The sequence below is a fragment of the Ochotona curzoniae genome, unplaced genomic scaffold (assembly GCF_017591425.1).
Source record: "Ochotona curzoniae isolate NIBS_2020 unplaced genomic scaffold, NIBS_Ocur_1.0 contig_883, whole genome shotgun sequence".
NCBI lineage: Eukaryota > Metazoa > Chordata > Mammalia > Lagomorpha > Ochotonidae > Ochotona > Ochotona curzoniae.
Window position 1 is genome coordinate 43,609,783 of NW_024466599.1, and position 15,185 is coordinate 43,624,967.

The 15,185-nt window shown below is 39.1% G+C and overlaps 1 protein-coding gene across 3 annotated transcripts in view; it reads left to right on the forward strand.

The window, feature by feature from the left end:
* Positions 1–15,185, forward strand: part of USP34 (ubiquitin specific peptidase 34) — a 204,572-nt gene that overhangs the window by 60,737 nt on the left and 128,650 nt on the right. For all 3 annotated transcript variants that reach the window (XM_040993392.1, XM_040993394.1, XM_040993393.1), the window contains exons 7-12: positions 5,150–5,342; positions 6,309–6,370; positions 10,522–10,603; positions 10,689–10,781; positions 14,404–14,529; positions 14,699–14,828. In XM_040993392.1, the coding sequence (XP_040849326.1) occupies positions 5,150–5,342; positions 6,309–6,370; positions 10,522–10,603; positions 10,689–10,781; positions 14,404–14,529; positions 14,699–14,828 (686 nt within the window). The remainder of the gene's footprint in view (positions 1–5,149; positions 5,343–6,308; positions 6,371–10,521; positions 10,604–10,688; positions 10,782–14,403; positions 14,530–14,698; positions 14,829–15,185) is intronic.

Sequence of the window (15,185 nt, forward strand, 5' to 3'; positions counted from 1 at the left end):
AAATTTTCTGTTGACTGTGCTACTGCATTTGCACATAGGCAAGGGAGTTGAGGTGGGGTGGTTTAGAGAGGGGAATACCTTGGGTTGGAGTCAGGCCTGTCTGGGACAGGCCATGTCCTATTGGGCCGCAGCACCTCACCAGGATATTGGAGAACCAGAGCTGAGGGAACATTAATCATGTGTGCAGGACTGCAGCAACCACTAGTTTATGTGGTGAGCTGCAGATCAAGAGAAACCTAGGCCAGCTGAACCATGAAAGTCATCTAACAGGAACCTTACCTCATACTTGAGGGAATCTGGACTGGTAGGCTGGGCTGGTCCAGGCTGCAATACCTGCCAGCACATGCAAGGGCCAGCACTGAGGGCAGACCATGGTTAGTAGGCAGCAGCATCTGCCAGCACACCTGAGATCCAGGTCTTGATAGGGAAATTTGGAGAATTCCCCTGCTAGGCAGTAGCTCCTGCTGGGAGCACAAGAACCAGGGCTGGAAGCAGGCCAGACCAGTCCAGGCAATGCTTCAGCGCTTGTCAGCATTTAGGCAGGCCAGTCTAGGAACAGCCTGGGCCAGTCCACACAATACCCCGTGGTGTGTATAAAAGCCAGAATAGATGTGGGTCAACCAAGCCAGGCCACAGCACCCTCTAGCTAGTGCCAGGACTGGGTGCTGGTCGTATCGGTCCGGACTGCAGTACCCTTGGTAGGCACAAGATCTGGGGCTTATGGCAGACCAGGTATGGGCACTGTGGGCACTCAGCTGCTGAGCTGTAGTTCCTGCTTGTAAGCATGAGTGACAGGGCTGGATTTTGGCAGTCTGGTCTATACAGAAGCTCCCAAGTGCATATATGTTGGCTGGGTCTGGGAACATGTTAGGCTGAGCTGAGGTGTAACACTTAAGGGTATGCACAAAAACCAGCTGGGGTATAGGATGGAGTGGGCTAAGCTGCAGTACAGTCTGGCACATGTGAAAACTAGGCTGAGGGTGGGACTGTTTGGAGTTATTGGGAGGGTCACCCTGACAGGGGTGCAACACTCACTGGTGTGCATGAAGACCAGACTAATGGCATTACTGGACTGGGCTTGGCTGCAGCACCTGTCACTTCATGGGTGTGGTTTGGTTGGGGGTGGAACTAGCTACGTAGATGTATCCGCTGGTATGTGCATTGACTGGTGTATGTGACAGATTGAACCTGACCCTGCACTGGCTGAAACACACAAGAGTCAAGTGTGAGGACATCCTAAATGAGGTTTCTTGGGAAACTCCCTGGGTTCAAATCCTGGCTACAGGGAAAATCAGAAGATGCAGCCTTGGAGTGCATGTGTTGGGATTGAACCTCAGTTGCTGATGTCTGTGCAGTGGCCAGCCTTCCAGATGCACACCAGGGACATGGCAGCCAGAACATCTAGGCTAGCATAGGGCATCAGGCGCCTTGTCAGAGAATGGAAAGCAGAACAGGTTGGACCAACCTCCTGGCCAAGATTTGCACCACAGTGGGCCTGTGAGTGTGCTAAGGTAAACTTGGTGAGACAAAAGACTTTGGAAAGATTTTCTCATCCCTGGTGCAGCGAAGCCAACAATGTCTCATTTGGAGGTATCAAAACTACTCCAGTAACACACCCACGTAGTCTCTTAGGCGTCAGTATCATGATATGACCATCCCAACATCTCCGGCTGCTGATGTAGTTTGACAGCAGGGTGCAGCCCCATCCCTTTGCTCCTCTGTGGACACAGCAGAAGAAAAGGGAAAAAAAATTTTTAAAAATTTGTCCCACTCACCTTCTTGCATATCTCAAGTCTTCTCCTCCCTAATTGGAGACCCACATGGGGTGTGTATCCCCCTCAACTATGTAAACAATGTTCAGGATAGAATAAGAAATAAAACAGTAAGAAGTAAAGCACTACTGAGTCCATTTCAGTTTATATAGGGAGATGAGGAAGATGTGACATTTGATTTTGTGAATCTCAAGCATATCTAAGAAGATGCGTAAAGGGGTTGTTTGAATTAGAGTATGAACTGCCGCAGTTCTAGGATTTTGATTTCTTGATACTTTTTGTTCTATAGGCTACGTTCTCACTCATTCATGAAGATTTGAGTGTTTTCTTAGTGTTTGAGTTGTTGGGAAGTATCAGATAGGGATGAATGCTGTGTAATTACAATAATGTAATAGGTAATATGAAACCCTTTGAAAGATCATATTTTAGAAACATGAATTTTCAAATGATCAGAAGGAATTCATCTGGGTAGAAGGAATCTGAGCATACCACAGACTGGAAGTACTCTGACACGGATTGTGTTTATGGGTATATAATTATGACATGAGGTTGGGATAAATAAGCAGGGACTGTTCAAACTATCATTGTACGAGTTTGGATTAAACTGTAGCAGTGGGAATTGATTGAAGGATTTTCAACAGATGATTCATGGTTTTCTTTTATAAAAGATTACTGTAGCCTTTTAAGTTTGCCATAAATTATAGTGGGGTTAGAGTAGGAGCTTGAAAACAAGTAAAAGTTCAATGCAGTAATCCTAGGAAAAAGTGACATTACTTATACTAGGATTACTAATGATGGTTGTGAAGATTCGATGACTATAAATGAAACCAGCAATACTAGTAATTATGGGTTATAAAAAAAACTGATGGCACAACACCCTGTCTTGATTTGTGTTTTGAGGTTGTCATGATCTGAGGTTGGGAGAATTTGTTTTTCATTTTTTATTTTATTTTTGACAATCTTTACATAGTTAATTAGGGCACAAAGGTTCAAGGGCTTTAGGAAAGTGAATAAGACTATCAATTCAACATTTTTTTCTAAATCTGGGGTAAAAGGGGAGGTAAAGGGAGAAGCCCCACTCAGTCTCCCACCCATCCCAGGTCCCCACTGTGGGGCATGCTCCGAGGTTCTTGCTCAAGTGATTTTGGTAGTTCAGCAGTTATGAATTGCTGGCAGTCTCACCATTGCAAGCACAATGAGGTAGGTGGCTGAGGAATCCTCTGATTAACATAGTCCATCTTACAGTCTCCGTTTGCCCTGTTTTTTACTGCCAACATATGGCGGGGGTAGTTAATTGATTTGTCTTGTCCTCTGTCTTCATGGTTAGGGATCTGATTCCTGCAGTTTGATTGAGGGGATCCCTAAAGAAACTTTGTCTGAGGTGAACCCAGACCATGTTCTTTTGTGTACTGCAAGTACAGGGTCCGGTACAGTCCATCGCCCCAGAGATTGGGAAAATTTAAAGACAAAGCTTTGAGATGATTGTGCTGATGGTGCTAGTAAGTTTGTGGTACGAGCCTGTAATTTGGAATAGTGTTGTTTGGGCTTGGTGTGATGGCTCAGTCTCTAAATCTTTGCATTGCATGCTCCATTATCCACTATGGGTATTGGTTCATTCCTTGCTGCTCCCCTTCCCTTCCTGCTCTCTGTAAATCTACCTTTCCAGTAAAAATAAAATAAATATTTTTTTTTAAAAAGTAGTGTTATTTACGAATTGTCAACAATAAAGACCATATAAAAGCCACTGTAATGAATGAGATCACCTGGGGAGAGAATATAGAAACATTAGAGGGGAAGTCCAAAACTCTGGCTTTGGTCGGCCACATATCTTAATTAGGGGGCTTAGATTTGAGTCTTGATTTTGTTTACTATTCAGCTTTGTCCTAATGTGCACTCTGTTAGGCAACAGGTGATACATGTGGATTGAGTGGTGGGCTCTAAGTTTGGTCTTCTCCCAGATTTTCAGGGCATTTGATGAGTGTACAGTCAGATTTATTGTCGTCTTCTCTCCCAGTCTTGCTCTGCTATTCTTCCTTTCACAAAATGAAAATAGAATTGGAGTCCTGTCTCATTGCCTTTGGTTCTGCTCAAAGACAGCTGCCAATTGGGAAAATGGTATTACTTTTCACGTTTCATTGTTTGACTAGGCAGTTTTACTAGTCTGAGTAGAATTGGCTAAAACCTGAGATTGTAGAATAGTCTCACTTTCACATTTTGAGTTTGACAGCCAGGTTGGAAAGTGAAGGATTCACTAGTACAGAAGTTGCAAATTGACATCTTGTCGGTAGGAGCATGAGATATTTAGATCCAGCCAGTTGACTTGGATTTTCCTTTTGGTGATAAAGGAGTTCCCAACTAGGGTGGACAACCTGAAAGGCTTTTCAAACTGCTTTTCATATCTATTAATTTCCGATTGTTCAAAGTGAGTTAAATGACAAAGTCCAGATTTAAGGATGTAGGAAAATAGATGACACCACCTGATGAGGTAGATGGGTTGTGGGGGTAGGTAGCAGTTACATTGTGAAAACTTCTGCATGGACTGGAAAGGTCAGCAGAGTTTGTGCAATTTATTACAGTTCCTGAATGATGTGTTGAGAAAAGGAGGAGCAAGTAGTCAGAGAAGTAGTCCATATCTCAAAGGAAAATAAGATATATGTTGGTGTAAGAAGCATAAAATGGATAATATTTTTTAAAATGTGCACTAAAATATTTTAGCTGTATGGCTTAGCATGGTAGCCTAGTGGCTAAAGTCCTCACCTTGCATGTGCTGAGATTCCATTTGGACACTGGTTTGTATCCAGTCTCCTCCATTTCCATCCAGCTCCCTGCTTGTTGCCTGGGAAAGCAGTGAGAATGGCCTAAAGCTTTGGGACCCTTCACCAGCATAGGAGACCTGGAAGAAGCTCCTCCCTCCTGGCTTTGGATTGGTTCAGCTCCAGGTGTTGGAACCACCTAGGAAGTTAGCCAGTAGACAGAAGATTGATCTTTCTGTCTCTTATTCTGTCTGTAAATCTGACTTTCCAATAAGAAAATCTTTAAAAAATAATTTAGCTGTATTATGAGAGGAGATTGTGTTGTATGTATGAAGTCCGCTGAAGTATACCGAGACACCAGATGTTATGTATGGAAGTTGATAGAGAATAATAGTTTTGCTGTAAGTACAGTCAAATTGACTTAGCAATTGTTAATTATAATCTTAGCAATTGTTGATTCAAATTGTACATCAAGTAATGCATCACTTAGAATAGGTTATATTGGTAGCAATAAGTCCCAGGATGCTGGGTTCTGTTATACTGAACTGTACATAGATGTAGAGTAAGGGAATGTTGTTGTGTTATTGTTTGTTACAGGTGGTAATCTGTTTTGAATCATTTCAGGTATTTATGCAAACTCTCTGATCAGGAGTTACGTCAGAGTGCAGCTCGTAACATGGCTGACTTAATGTGGAGCACAGTGAAAGAACCATTGGATACAACATTATGTTTTGATAAGGAAAGCTTAGATCTGGCATTTAAATACTTTATGTCACCTACGTTGACTATGAGGTTGGCTGGATTAAGTCAGATAACAGTAAGTTACATTTGCTTTCCACTGTTTTAAAGTGCTTCGAGTTAGACACAATGCTAAGCGTTTTTACATGAATGAGTTTGCATGGCTTTTTACAAATTTCTGTGTTTTCCTAAAGTATGAGGAGACTAATACGTCTGTTAACACTTTGGTTTAATCCTGTATCCATGGTTAGACAGAATTTTTTACACTATTTGAGTTTTTTTACATTCAGAAAATTAATGTTTTGAGAAAAACAATTGAAGGGGATTATAATCAGTTCATTTTCCTGGCAGAAAGCATAGGTTTTGGATCATGGGCCTGATTGTTTTGTTGGTTGCTTTGATGATATTAAATGCTGTTTTAAATGGGAGAAAAAAATCACATAAGAATTTACCTTCTTAATTTTTGTTGAGGAATGGGGCAGAAACAAGACCCAATATCATGGGTCTGCTTTCTTGTATCAAAGTGATTTGCTAGAGCTAAGTTTACAGCTGCATCCTAGATTGAGTTTTCTTTTGTGATTGGCTGCAGTTCTCACTGACTTTATTTCCCCTGTCTTTTTCTTCAGTGTAGATACACCAAAAATCTAAAATGGCTGAGTTTTGTCTATGTACTGGACTTTGTAAACCCAGGATATACGTATTGACATTTTTCTAGAGAAATCCCTAATGAGTTTCTCAAAGGAGCTTCTGCTGAAGTTTTATGTTTGTAATAACGTATTGCCTACTGCCTTGGATTACATTTTAATTTTTTCTATGGCTTATTTTCTGTAGAGTGTTTAATGCATAAATAATATTTATGGAATTTAGTATTTTATATGATATTTATATTTATATTATACTAATTGGGAAGTATTTATCTCTGGCTGTGTGTCTTATATTCTATAATTATTGGTTATGTACATATCTGAAGCAGTTTTAGCTTCAATACATGGGTGACTCATAAGAATAATCTTGAAAAACTTGAATTTGTTTTCTTTAATCATAGAATCAACTGCATACCTTCAATGATGTGTGCAATAATGAATCACTGGTATCAGACACAGAAACGTAAGTAGCAGTGTAAGTTTGTACAAATGTATAAAATTTCAAATTTCAGTTATTCATACAGTAAATATAAATGCGATTTTATTAGAATTGACACTTATAGAAAATTCTTTCCTAATGGTTTCAATTTATACTCTTTACTATAGCGTTCTTCAGAATGTTATGTTGAAATACTTGTTTTATAAAAAGCATATGTCAAGGTCTGGCGCTGTAGCCTAGTGGCTGAATCCTCACCTTGGATGTGCCAGGATCCCATATGGGCTCTAGTTCGCATCCTGGTACCCCGCTTCCCATCCAGGTCCCAACTTGTGGCACAGCTAGAATTCTAGTTTCTTGCCTCTGGCCTTGCTCAGCCTTGGCTATTGGAGTCATCTGGGGAGTGAACCAGTAGATGCAACATTTTCATTCTCTCTCCTTCTGTCTTTCTCTGGCTCTGTATTTCTGCCTTGGAAATAAAAAGAAATTAAAAATATTGTCCTCAGTTGGTCACAGCTGCATAAATTGTGTATTTATTTGCACTAGAAATACTGTTTGTATCATTAGGGCATTATATAGACAATATCCAGCATAGACAGAGGTAGAGCTTTGATTTCCCTGTCCCTTTTCCCTCCAAGAAAATAAAAATTCTCCAGATTCTAACAACAATAATACCATGAATATAAGCTAGGTCTTCATGAAATAGAAGCAGTGAATAGAGGAATAAGGAATTCCTGTCATAAGTATTGTTTATCCTGAAGATACAGAAGGGAAAAGGGAGAAGTCAAACATTTTGAGGACTTGTGAGAAGATAGAGTTCAGATTGTGAAGGAAATAAGTATACATGCTCAGAACAAGAGAAGTACCTGGTAAGTAAGTTGCCAGGAACTGTGAATTGGATGTTGCAGTAAAGAGTTTTATCAAGGCAGAAATTCTGTACATACAGTTTAACTGACTTAAGTGTGTAAGTCATTGATTTGTGATGTGCCTATGTTATGCAGTATATTTGTAGTGTTAAAGTCAATGCTTGGAGCAGTTTCATAGCTTTAACTGCACACCACAGTGAAAGATTTAAATCTCTAGTCATGTACATTCCAAGCTAAAGTTGAACAAGTTGACATGCTGCAATCTTGTCTCAGAACTCACAGAGAGATGACCAGAGAATGGAGACTTCACATAGGGTAGGCATGCAATAGTACGCAAAGCTCTGCTTCTTGGGCCAGTTGGACAGAGTTTGAATTCCAACTTATCCCTCGTTAGGCAAGTCACCTAAACAGTTCTGAACTTCATTTTCTCTTTTGTGAAGAAGAGAAAAGAGTCTACTTGTAGGGATTATTCCTTTTCAAATTTGTAATCTGTTTGTCATTTGTGTAATTTTCTTTACTATTAAGGTATCACTCAGTATTAGCTTATTTTCTGTTTTCATTGATTCTATAGAATGTAACTCTGGAATAATAAGAATCAAGTGTGTTGGTTCATCTCTCTGGTTTTACTTGTTGAACTGTACGTTTATATATCACATAAATCAGAGAATTTACTTTCCTGGTAAATAACTTTAGTGGGTCTACCTAGAAATATGTGAAATAGGAAGGGGGATGTTTGATGTAGTATTTAGATGTTATGAGAGGCAACAAGTATCTGATGTTGAGTGAGATGCAGCAGATACAGATTCGAGTATTTTAAATCCCTATAAACTTTGTGCAAGATTTGAGTTTCAAGCTCCTAACTTTAACATGGCCCACCGATAGCTGTTGCAGACTTTTGATGAAGGACCTTGCAAGTGGCAAATGGCTGCTGTCTCCTGTCTCCTGCTGTCTCCTCTCTACCTTTTATGTAAATAGAAATTTTAGAAAGAAATCCAATGAAGTTTATCTTTTGTCATTTTATTTTAGTATTTTTTGAGGCCCATAAATGCTTTTTTTTATGCTTTGTTAAAATTTTTCCTTTGAAAAACTTCCCTCTCAAATCAGTTTTCATTGTTTCTAATTGATCATTCTTTTCAGGTTTTTAAAAAATTATTTTCCTAAATATTATCATCAGCATTTTTTACATAGTTGAAAGGAATGTACACTATGTGGATGTCCAGGTAGGGTGGGAACCTCAGGCTTGGGGTGACCTCAGACTTGACTCTTGTTTGTGCCAGCCAGAGCAGCATCAGGTTTGACCCCTTACCTGCACCAGTGAATGCAGCTGTCCAGTCAGTTCCATTCCCAGTCCTTATCTCTCATTTGAACTGATGAGTGCTGTGGCCTAGTCAGGGCAGCCCTGAAAAAACCCACCATGCCAGCCTGCATTTTATTTTAGCAGATGCTTCATATTAGTGCAGTCAGCTCTTTAGCTCATCTGTCTTGTGCACACACGTGGGTGCTGTAGCTTAGCTTATTCCAACCCAGCCCCAGACTCCACCAACGTGCATGCTGACGTTTGCTGCAGCCTTGCACAGCCCTGTCTGTTCCCTGGAGCTGTAGCCTAGCAGAGGAGTCCCCAACATTCTCCTAGCCCTGGATCTGGCTGATGGTTCGTAGTCTGAGATGGCCCACCCACAGTCGGCTTTCACAGGTGTTGGAGCCTACCCCAGCTAGGAGTGGAGCATACCCCGTCATGGCTCTTGTGTGTGCCAGCAGGTGCTATGGCGTGGCCCCGCCAAGCTTGCCTCAGTGCTAACAAATGCTACGGCATTGTCAGGCCTGGCATGGCCTGTCCTGGCCTGCCCCAGTCCTGTCTTGGAGTCCGTCCAAGCCTGATGTTCCCTGCTTTCTCCATGTATCTTTAAGAAAACAATAAAATGGTGGGTACCTGTGCTGTTACACTACTGTCAGTAGTACAGATTTGGCATTAAGCAGTACTAGAATGCCTGGCAGCCTTATCTACTTTTTTTCCAGCAGTGTAATACTTGTTTGGGTACAAGGTAACATAGCCAGTTGCCTGTAGCTGAAGTCTTCTTTCTTTTTGTAAAAGATTTACTTATTCATTTGAAAGACAGGGGAAGAAGGACAGACTGTCTTCCCTAGTCACTCCCCAAATGTTTACAATGCCTGGAACTGGGCCACTCCAAAGTCAGACTATTCTGGGTCTCCCACTTGGGTGCAGGGACACAACCTTGGCTGCTTTCCCAGGCACATTAGCAGGGAGCTTGATCTGATGTGCAGCAGTTGAGATCCAAAGCACTGCCCACATGGAATGTCAGCTTCGCAGTTGGCGGCTTTATCCACTTCTCTACACTCTTGCCCACAAATTTATTTTTGTTTCAAGATGTAAAAATGTGACCTCATTAAGTAATACAAAATAATATTTAATCTTATATTTTCTACATATAGGTTAAAAAATGGATTTTATTATTATATATCTGTTTTAAACTTGTTTTCCTCTAAACACCTTATATTACATCTGTTCTATCTTTTACATTCATTATGGAAATTGTTGGTATCAGTCAAGAAAGCTGAAGTTTGCTTGGGGTAATTCTTCATTTGTTTATCCATTTGTACAAGCTTTCCTGATAGAGATAACGTTAGAGGGCATTCTAGGACACTATTCTTGAATGTTTTGGTGGCTATTTCAGAAATGAAAAAGTGAGAAGTTAAGTCTTTTAAGGATTTTATTAGACTTGATAATCTTACATGTGTACCTAGGATTTTTTTTTTTTTAAGATTTGTTTTACTTTTATTGGAAAGTCAGATTACAGAGAGACAGAGAGCACGATCTTCTGTCTGCTTGTTAACTCCCTATGTGGTCGTACTGGCCAGAGCTGAGCTGATCTGAAGCCAGGAACCAGGGACTTCTTTCAGCTCTATGTAAGTGCAGAGTCCCAAGTCCTTCTACTGCTTTCCCAAGCCACAAACAGGGAACTGAATGGGAAGTGGAGCAGCCAGGATACACACCAGTGCCCATATGGGATCCCAGGTATGCAAGGTGAGGACTTTATCCATTAGGTTACCACACCAAGTCCACTAGGGTTAATTGTTATCTTTTGTTAATTTCTTGCTTATTTAGAAACTGAGGAAATATTTTCATTTGTTTATTTCATTTTAGTTATGCTTTGTGAACAATTATATGTCATGACCGTGTTACAACTTGTATGATGATAGACTTAATTTTGAGCTAATTGTGCCTTTTGCACTTTGGAAAGGAAAATTAAAATTTTTAATATACTAATTATTATTATTATTATTTGGCTTTAGGTCCATTGCAAAAGAACTGGCTGATTGGCTTATTAGCAACAATGTGGTAGAACATATATTTGGACCAAATTTACATATTGAGGTTTGTGAGCAACTACATGGCTTCTATGTTCTATAAAGAGAAGAATTTTTTTTTTAAATTACTATGTCAAGTTTTTCTATTCCAGATTATCAAACAGTGCCAAGTTATTTTGAATTTTTTGGCAGCAGAAGGGAGACTGAGTACTCAGCATATTGACTGTATTTGGGCTGCAGCACAGGTAACACTAACAGGTCATGTGTATTTATTCTTTTATAGTGTGCTTTTTACTTTATATATCTAAAAGGTAGATTCTGTCATTGTTTACATTTTATAGCTAAGGTGCTCAGTTTCTGGAAAAAGTGGCTTTGAACACTTCTAATGTCTGGCTACCAGATACATATTATCTGCTTACTGTGGGAACTGAATGGTGTTAGTCAGCTAGAAGGCCCATAGGAATGCATGTTGGTTTAATAGAGATGTCTGTATGTTCTCATTCCATCTGCTTTTCTGCATTGAATGTGTACTTTTGTATGTTTTCCAATATTATATTGAGTTTCCACAGGTCTTATTGATTTTAAGAGGCATATCCATGATTCAGTTATCTGAAAAGTAAATATAAAAGGATATGTAATAAATACTTTGTGCTTCTGCGTTTGTATGCAAAACATGCAGTTCTTATTCTCTCAGTTACATCAGATATTTTGTCTATGAAAAACTAACTGTATACACTAAAACTGCCCCCTCCTAAACGTACTTTCCATACCATATCAATTACACTTTGTGGTGCAATTTGCTGGCTTATTTTCTTAAGTATATATAGTATTTTGTTTTAAGTGTTCTTGATTTGTTTAACTAGTTCTTATTCATATATATATTCTCACCCCATAATATTTCTGTTACAAAGAATGCTATAATTAAAGTAACTTACCTTTTTTCTTTGGGCATATTTTTATGGATCAAAAATACCCATTACAGATAACATTGCTAGATTAAACCACTTGTGGGATTTGAGATAGATGCGACTGACACTTTTTCACATGGACACTACAGTATGTTCTATCTATTTTTTTTTAAGTACCAGAGGATTTGTTTTTTTAAAGGATTTATTAAAGTCAGATTTACAGAGGGATGAGGCAGATTTTTCCATCTGCTGGGTCACTGTCTAAGTAGCCAAAATAGCCAGAGCCGAGTCAGTCTGAAGCCAGGAGCCTCCTTCAGGTCTCCCATGTGGGTGCAGGGTCCTAAGGCCTTGGGCCGTTCTTGACTGCTTTCCCAGGTCACAAGCAGTAAGCTGGATGGAAAGTGGAGTGGCCGGTACACAAATTAATGCCTGTATGGGATTCCAGTGGTTGCCAGGCGAGGATTTTAGTTAGCTACTGGGCAATCACTTGGCATCAATGTGTTCTGTCTTTAAACTTCTTGATCTTTGCTAATGTGGTGGATGAAAAATGGTATCTTCAAGTTTAGAGCTATTTTTCTTTTCTTGGAGTATTTGTACTTTTTGCCACTGGTTAGTTTGGCACTTTTCTTTATAAGGGCTATTATCAATGATATTAGTTTATTTGTTTATGATTATTATTTATGTTTGTATCCCAATTAATCTTTTCATGGCCTGTGCATATTTTATCTTGATTTGGAATCCTTTGATTTCAGGAATTTTAAAGAGTTTTTCTTTTTTTCGTTTCTTTTTACATGTTTTTGTTACATTTTCAAATATTAATCTTTTATCTAACTGTTGTCTCGATCTGTCATCTAGTTTTAAGGTATTATGTGTGTATCCAGCACAGTCCTCTTCCCCCAACTGTTGTTTTTGTTGTTGTTGTTGTTGTTGTTTTTGTTATGTAATTGTGTTTTTCAAGGGATCAAGGTCACGTCACTTAAAGAGGTTGGCTTCCTGGGCTTATTGAAGGAACCTGTAGCAGTACTTTAAAAACTTTGTGGGAAATAGTTTAAAGATGCCTTGTTTGGGTTCAATGTTGTAGCAGAACAATTTAAGCCACTGAATTGCATGTTTCATTTTTGTATAGGAGTGCTGGTTCAAGTCATTCAGCTCTCATAAAACTTCTTGGTAATGTATCCCAGTGGGCAGCAGATTGTAGCTAAAAGACTTGGGTTTCTGCTGCCCTGTGAGTGACTTGGACCAAATTCTGGCCTTTGATCTAAGCAACAGGGGTGTTATCAAGCAGGTGGCAGATGTTTTCTTTTTCCTTCTCTAAATCACTCTGCCCCTTCTGTTAATAAAAATAAACAATTTTTTTTTTTTTACATCTATTTTGTAGAGAGTAAGAAAAAAACCTTGCAATATACTGTCTATATGGCTACACCAACCCTGGCTACATCCAGGAGCCAAGATCTTCTGGTTTTCCCATGTGGTTGCAGGAGCCTAAACACTAGGACTGTTCTCTGCCCATATCAGAGAGCTGGATTAAAAGTAGAACTGCAAGGACTCCAGCTCGTGCTGTAGGGTCAGCTTAACCTGCTACTTCATAGTAGCAGCTTCTCTCCCTCTCCCATCAAATTTTATTTTAAAGATTCGATTTTTTGGCTTTTTCCTTTTCCATTTTACAGCTTTGTAGTCATTGGGCATCCCTCCTTTCTCCCCTTCCTATTATCACCTGTGTTTCACAATAATATAATTCTTCAGCTTTACTCTTGACTTTATTCTACTGTTTCCATTTGTGATGGCATTGTAGGTATAAGCAGTGCTAGGTCTATTTTTTTTTTTTTTTGGTCAATGTATATTGAACAAAGTATATTGGGGGGCTACTTTTATTTGGGAGTAGGCTTACATACTGAAGTTCTTTGATTCCCAGTTCTCTGGTCTCCATTACATTACTCATTTATGACATTACAAGTGTATATACCTGCCATTTTTATTTGAAAATTACAAAATAAAAAGAGTCAGATCTTGCATCTGCTGGTGTTGAGTGCAATGACTGGAACTTGACCCATCTAAAACCAGTAGCCAGCATCTTCTTCCAGTTCTCTCACTTTGGTGTAGGAGCCAAAGCACATGGGCCGTCCTCTGTTGCTTTCCCAGGCTATTAGCAGCAAGCCGGGTGGTAATTAAAGCATCTGGGTCTTGAATTGGTGTCAGTTTGCAATGCAGGTGCTGCATATGTAGACTTAACATATTCTGGCAAGGCCTGTGTGGTGATACACAGGCTAATCTACCTGTGGCTCCAGCATACCATGTGGGCATTGACAACAGTTTGTTTCCTGGCTGCTCTGTTTCTGATCCAACTCCCTTCTTATGACTTGGAGAAGGGGTGGCCTCTGTCGTTTGGGGCGATTTGGAAGGTGTGCTGGCAGATGCAAGATGGCTCAAATTCCCAGTTTCCAGCTACCTACTTCAGAGACCCACATGGATTTGGGGCTTCTAGATTCTCCTGAGGGAAATAAGATTCTCCTTGTTTCCTTCACTGCTGAGCACTAGCAATTATGGTCCATTTTGGAATGAACCAGCATGTGGAAGACCTTTCCCCAAGCTGATTTCTGTCTTTCAGATAAAATAAAAATCTTAGAAATGTTTTTTAAAAATTATCAGTAATCTTCCTAGGTTCATATGTTTTCTTGTTTCTGTCCTTGTTTTCTGTTAGGTTTTTGAACCTCTTTTATGATAAGTATTTTTAAAAATTTTGTTTTGTAAGGGCAATATATTGTCTTGATTTTCTTAATATAAATTAGTTTCTATTTTATTGTTACATGCTGCTGTTTATGATATTTTTTCATTGTATTTAAGTGACATATTGAAATTTTAGAGTGTTGGCCAGCTTTTGAATTTTCAAGTTACTTAACTTTTTTGGAATCATTTGTTTATGCAGGGCAATTATTTTTACTGCTCTGTATTTATTTTCCAGTTGAAACATTGCAGTCGGTATATTCATGACTTATTTCCTTCACTCATCAAGAATTTGGATCCTGTACCACTTAGACATCTTCTCAATTTGGTTTCAGCTCTTGAACCAAGTGCTCATACTGAACAGGTAATACATTTGAACATAATGGTGGTTTTTTTTTTTCTCCTGTGTAAAGTACACATTTGTGATTAAGGTAACTTCATTTGTAGCTTATTAATCTTAGTATTTCCATTACATAAAAAGAATATAGTTTTTGTTATCGTATTGCTTACTATTGCTCTTTATCTTTTTTTAGACATTGTACTTGGCATCAATGTTAATTAAAGCATTGTGGAATAATGCACTAGCAGCTAAGGCTCAGCTGTCTAAGCAGAGTTCTTTTGCATCTTTATTAAACACTAATATTCCCATTGGAAATAAGAAAGGTTAGTAAACTGTAGTGTTTTTGGAAATAAAAGTTGTTAAAAGTTTTTGAATCACATTTGATTTATTTTCTGGTAATACAGGTTGAATTGTTTCAATGTGGATTGAATATCCTTAATCTGAAATGCACTAAAGTATAAAATGTGGAGTGTTCATAGAATAACACCGGAAGTGGGAAATTTTCTATTAACCTCATGTGATGAGTTGTACCCAAAGCACACTGAAAATATTGGGTAGAATTGATTTTTGGCTATGTGAATAAGGTGTTTGTGAAAAATAAATGAACTCTTTGTTTGGATTTGAGTCTCATTCCTAGATGCAGAAGCATTCTGGAGACTGAAACACTTCTGGTTTTAAGC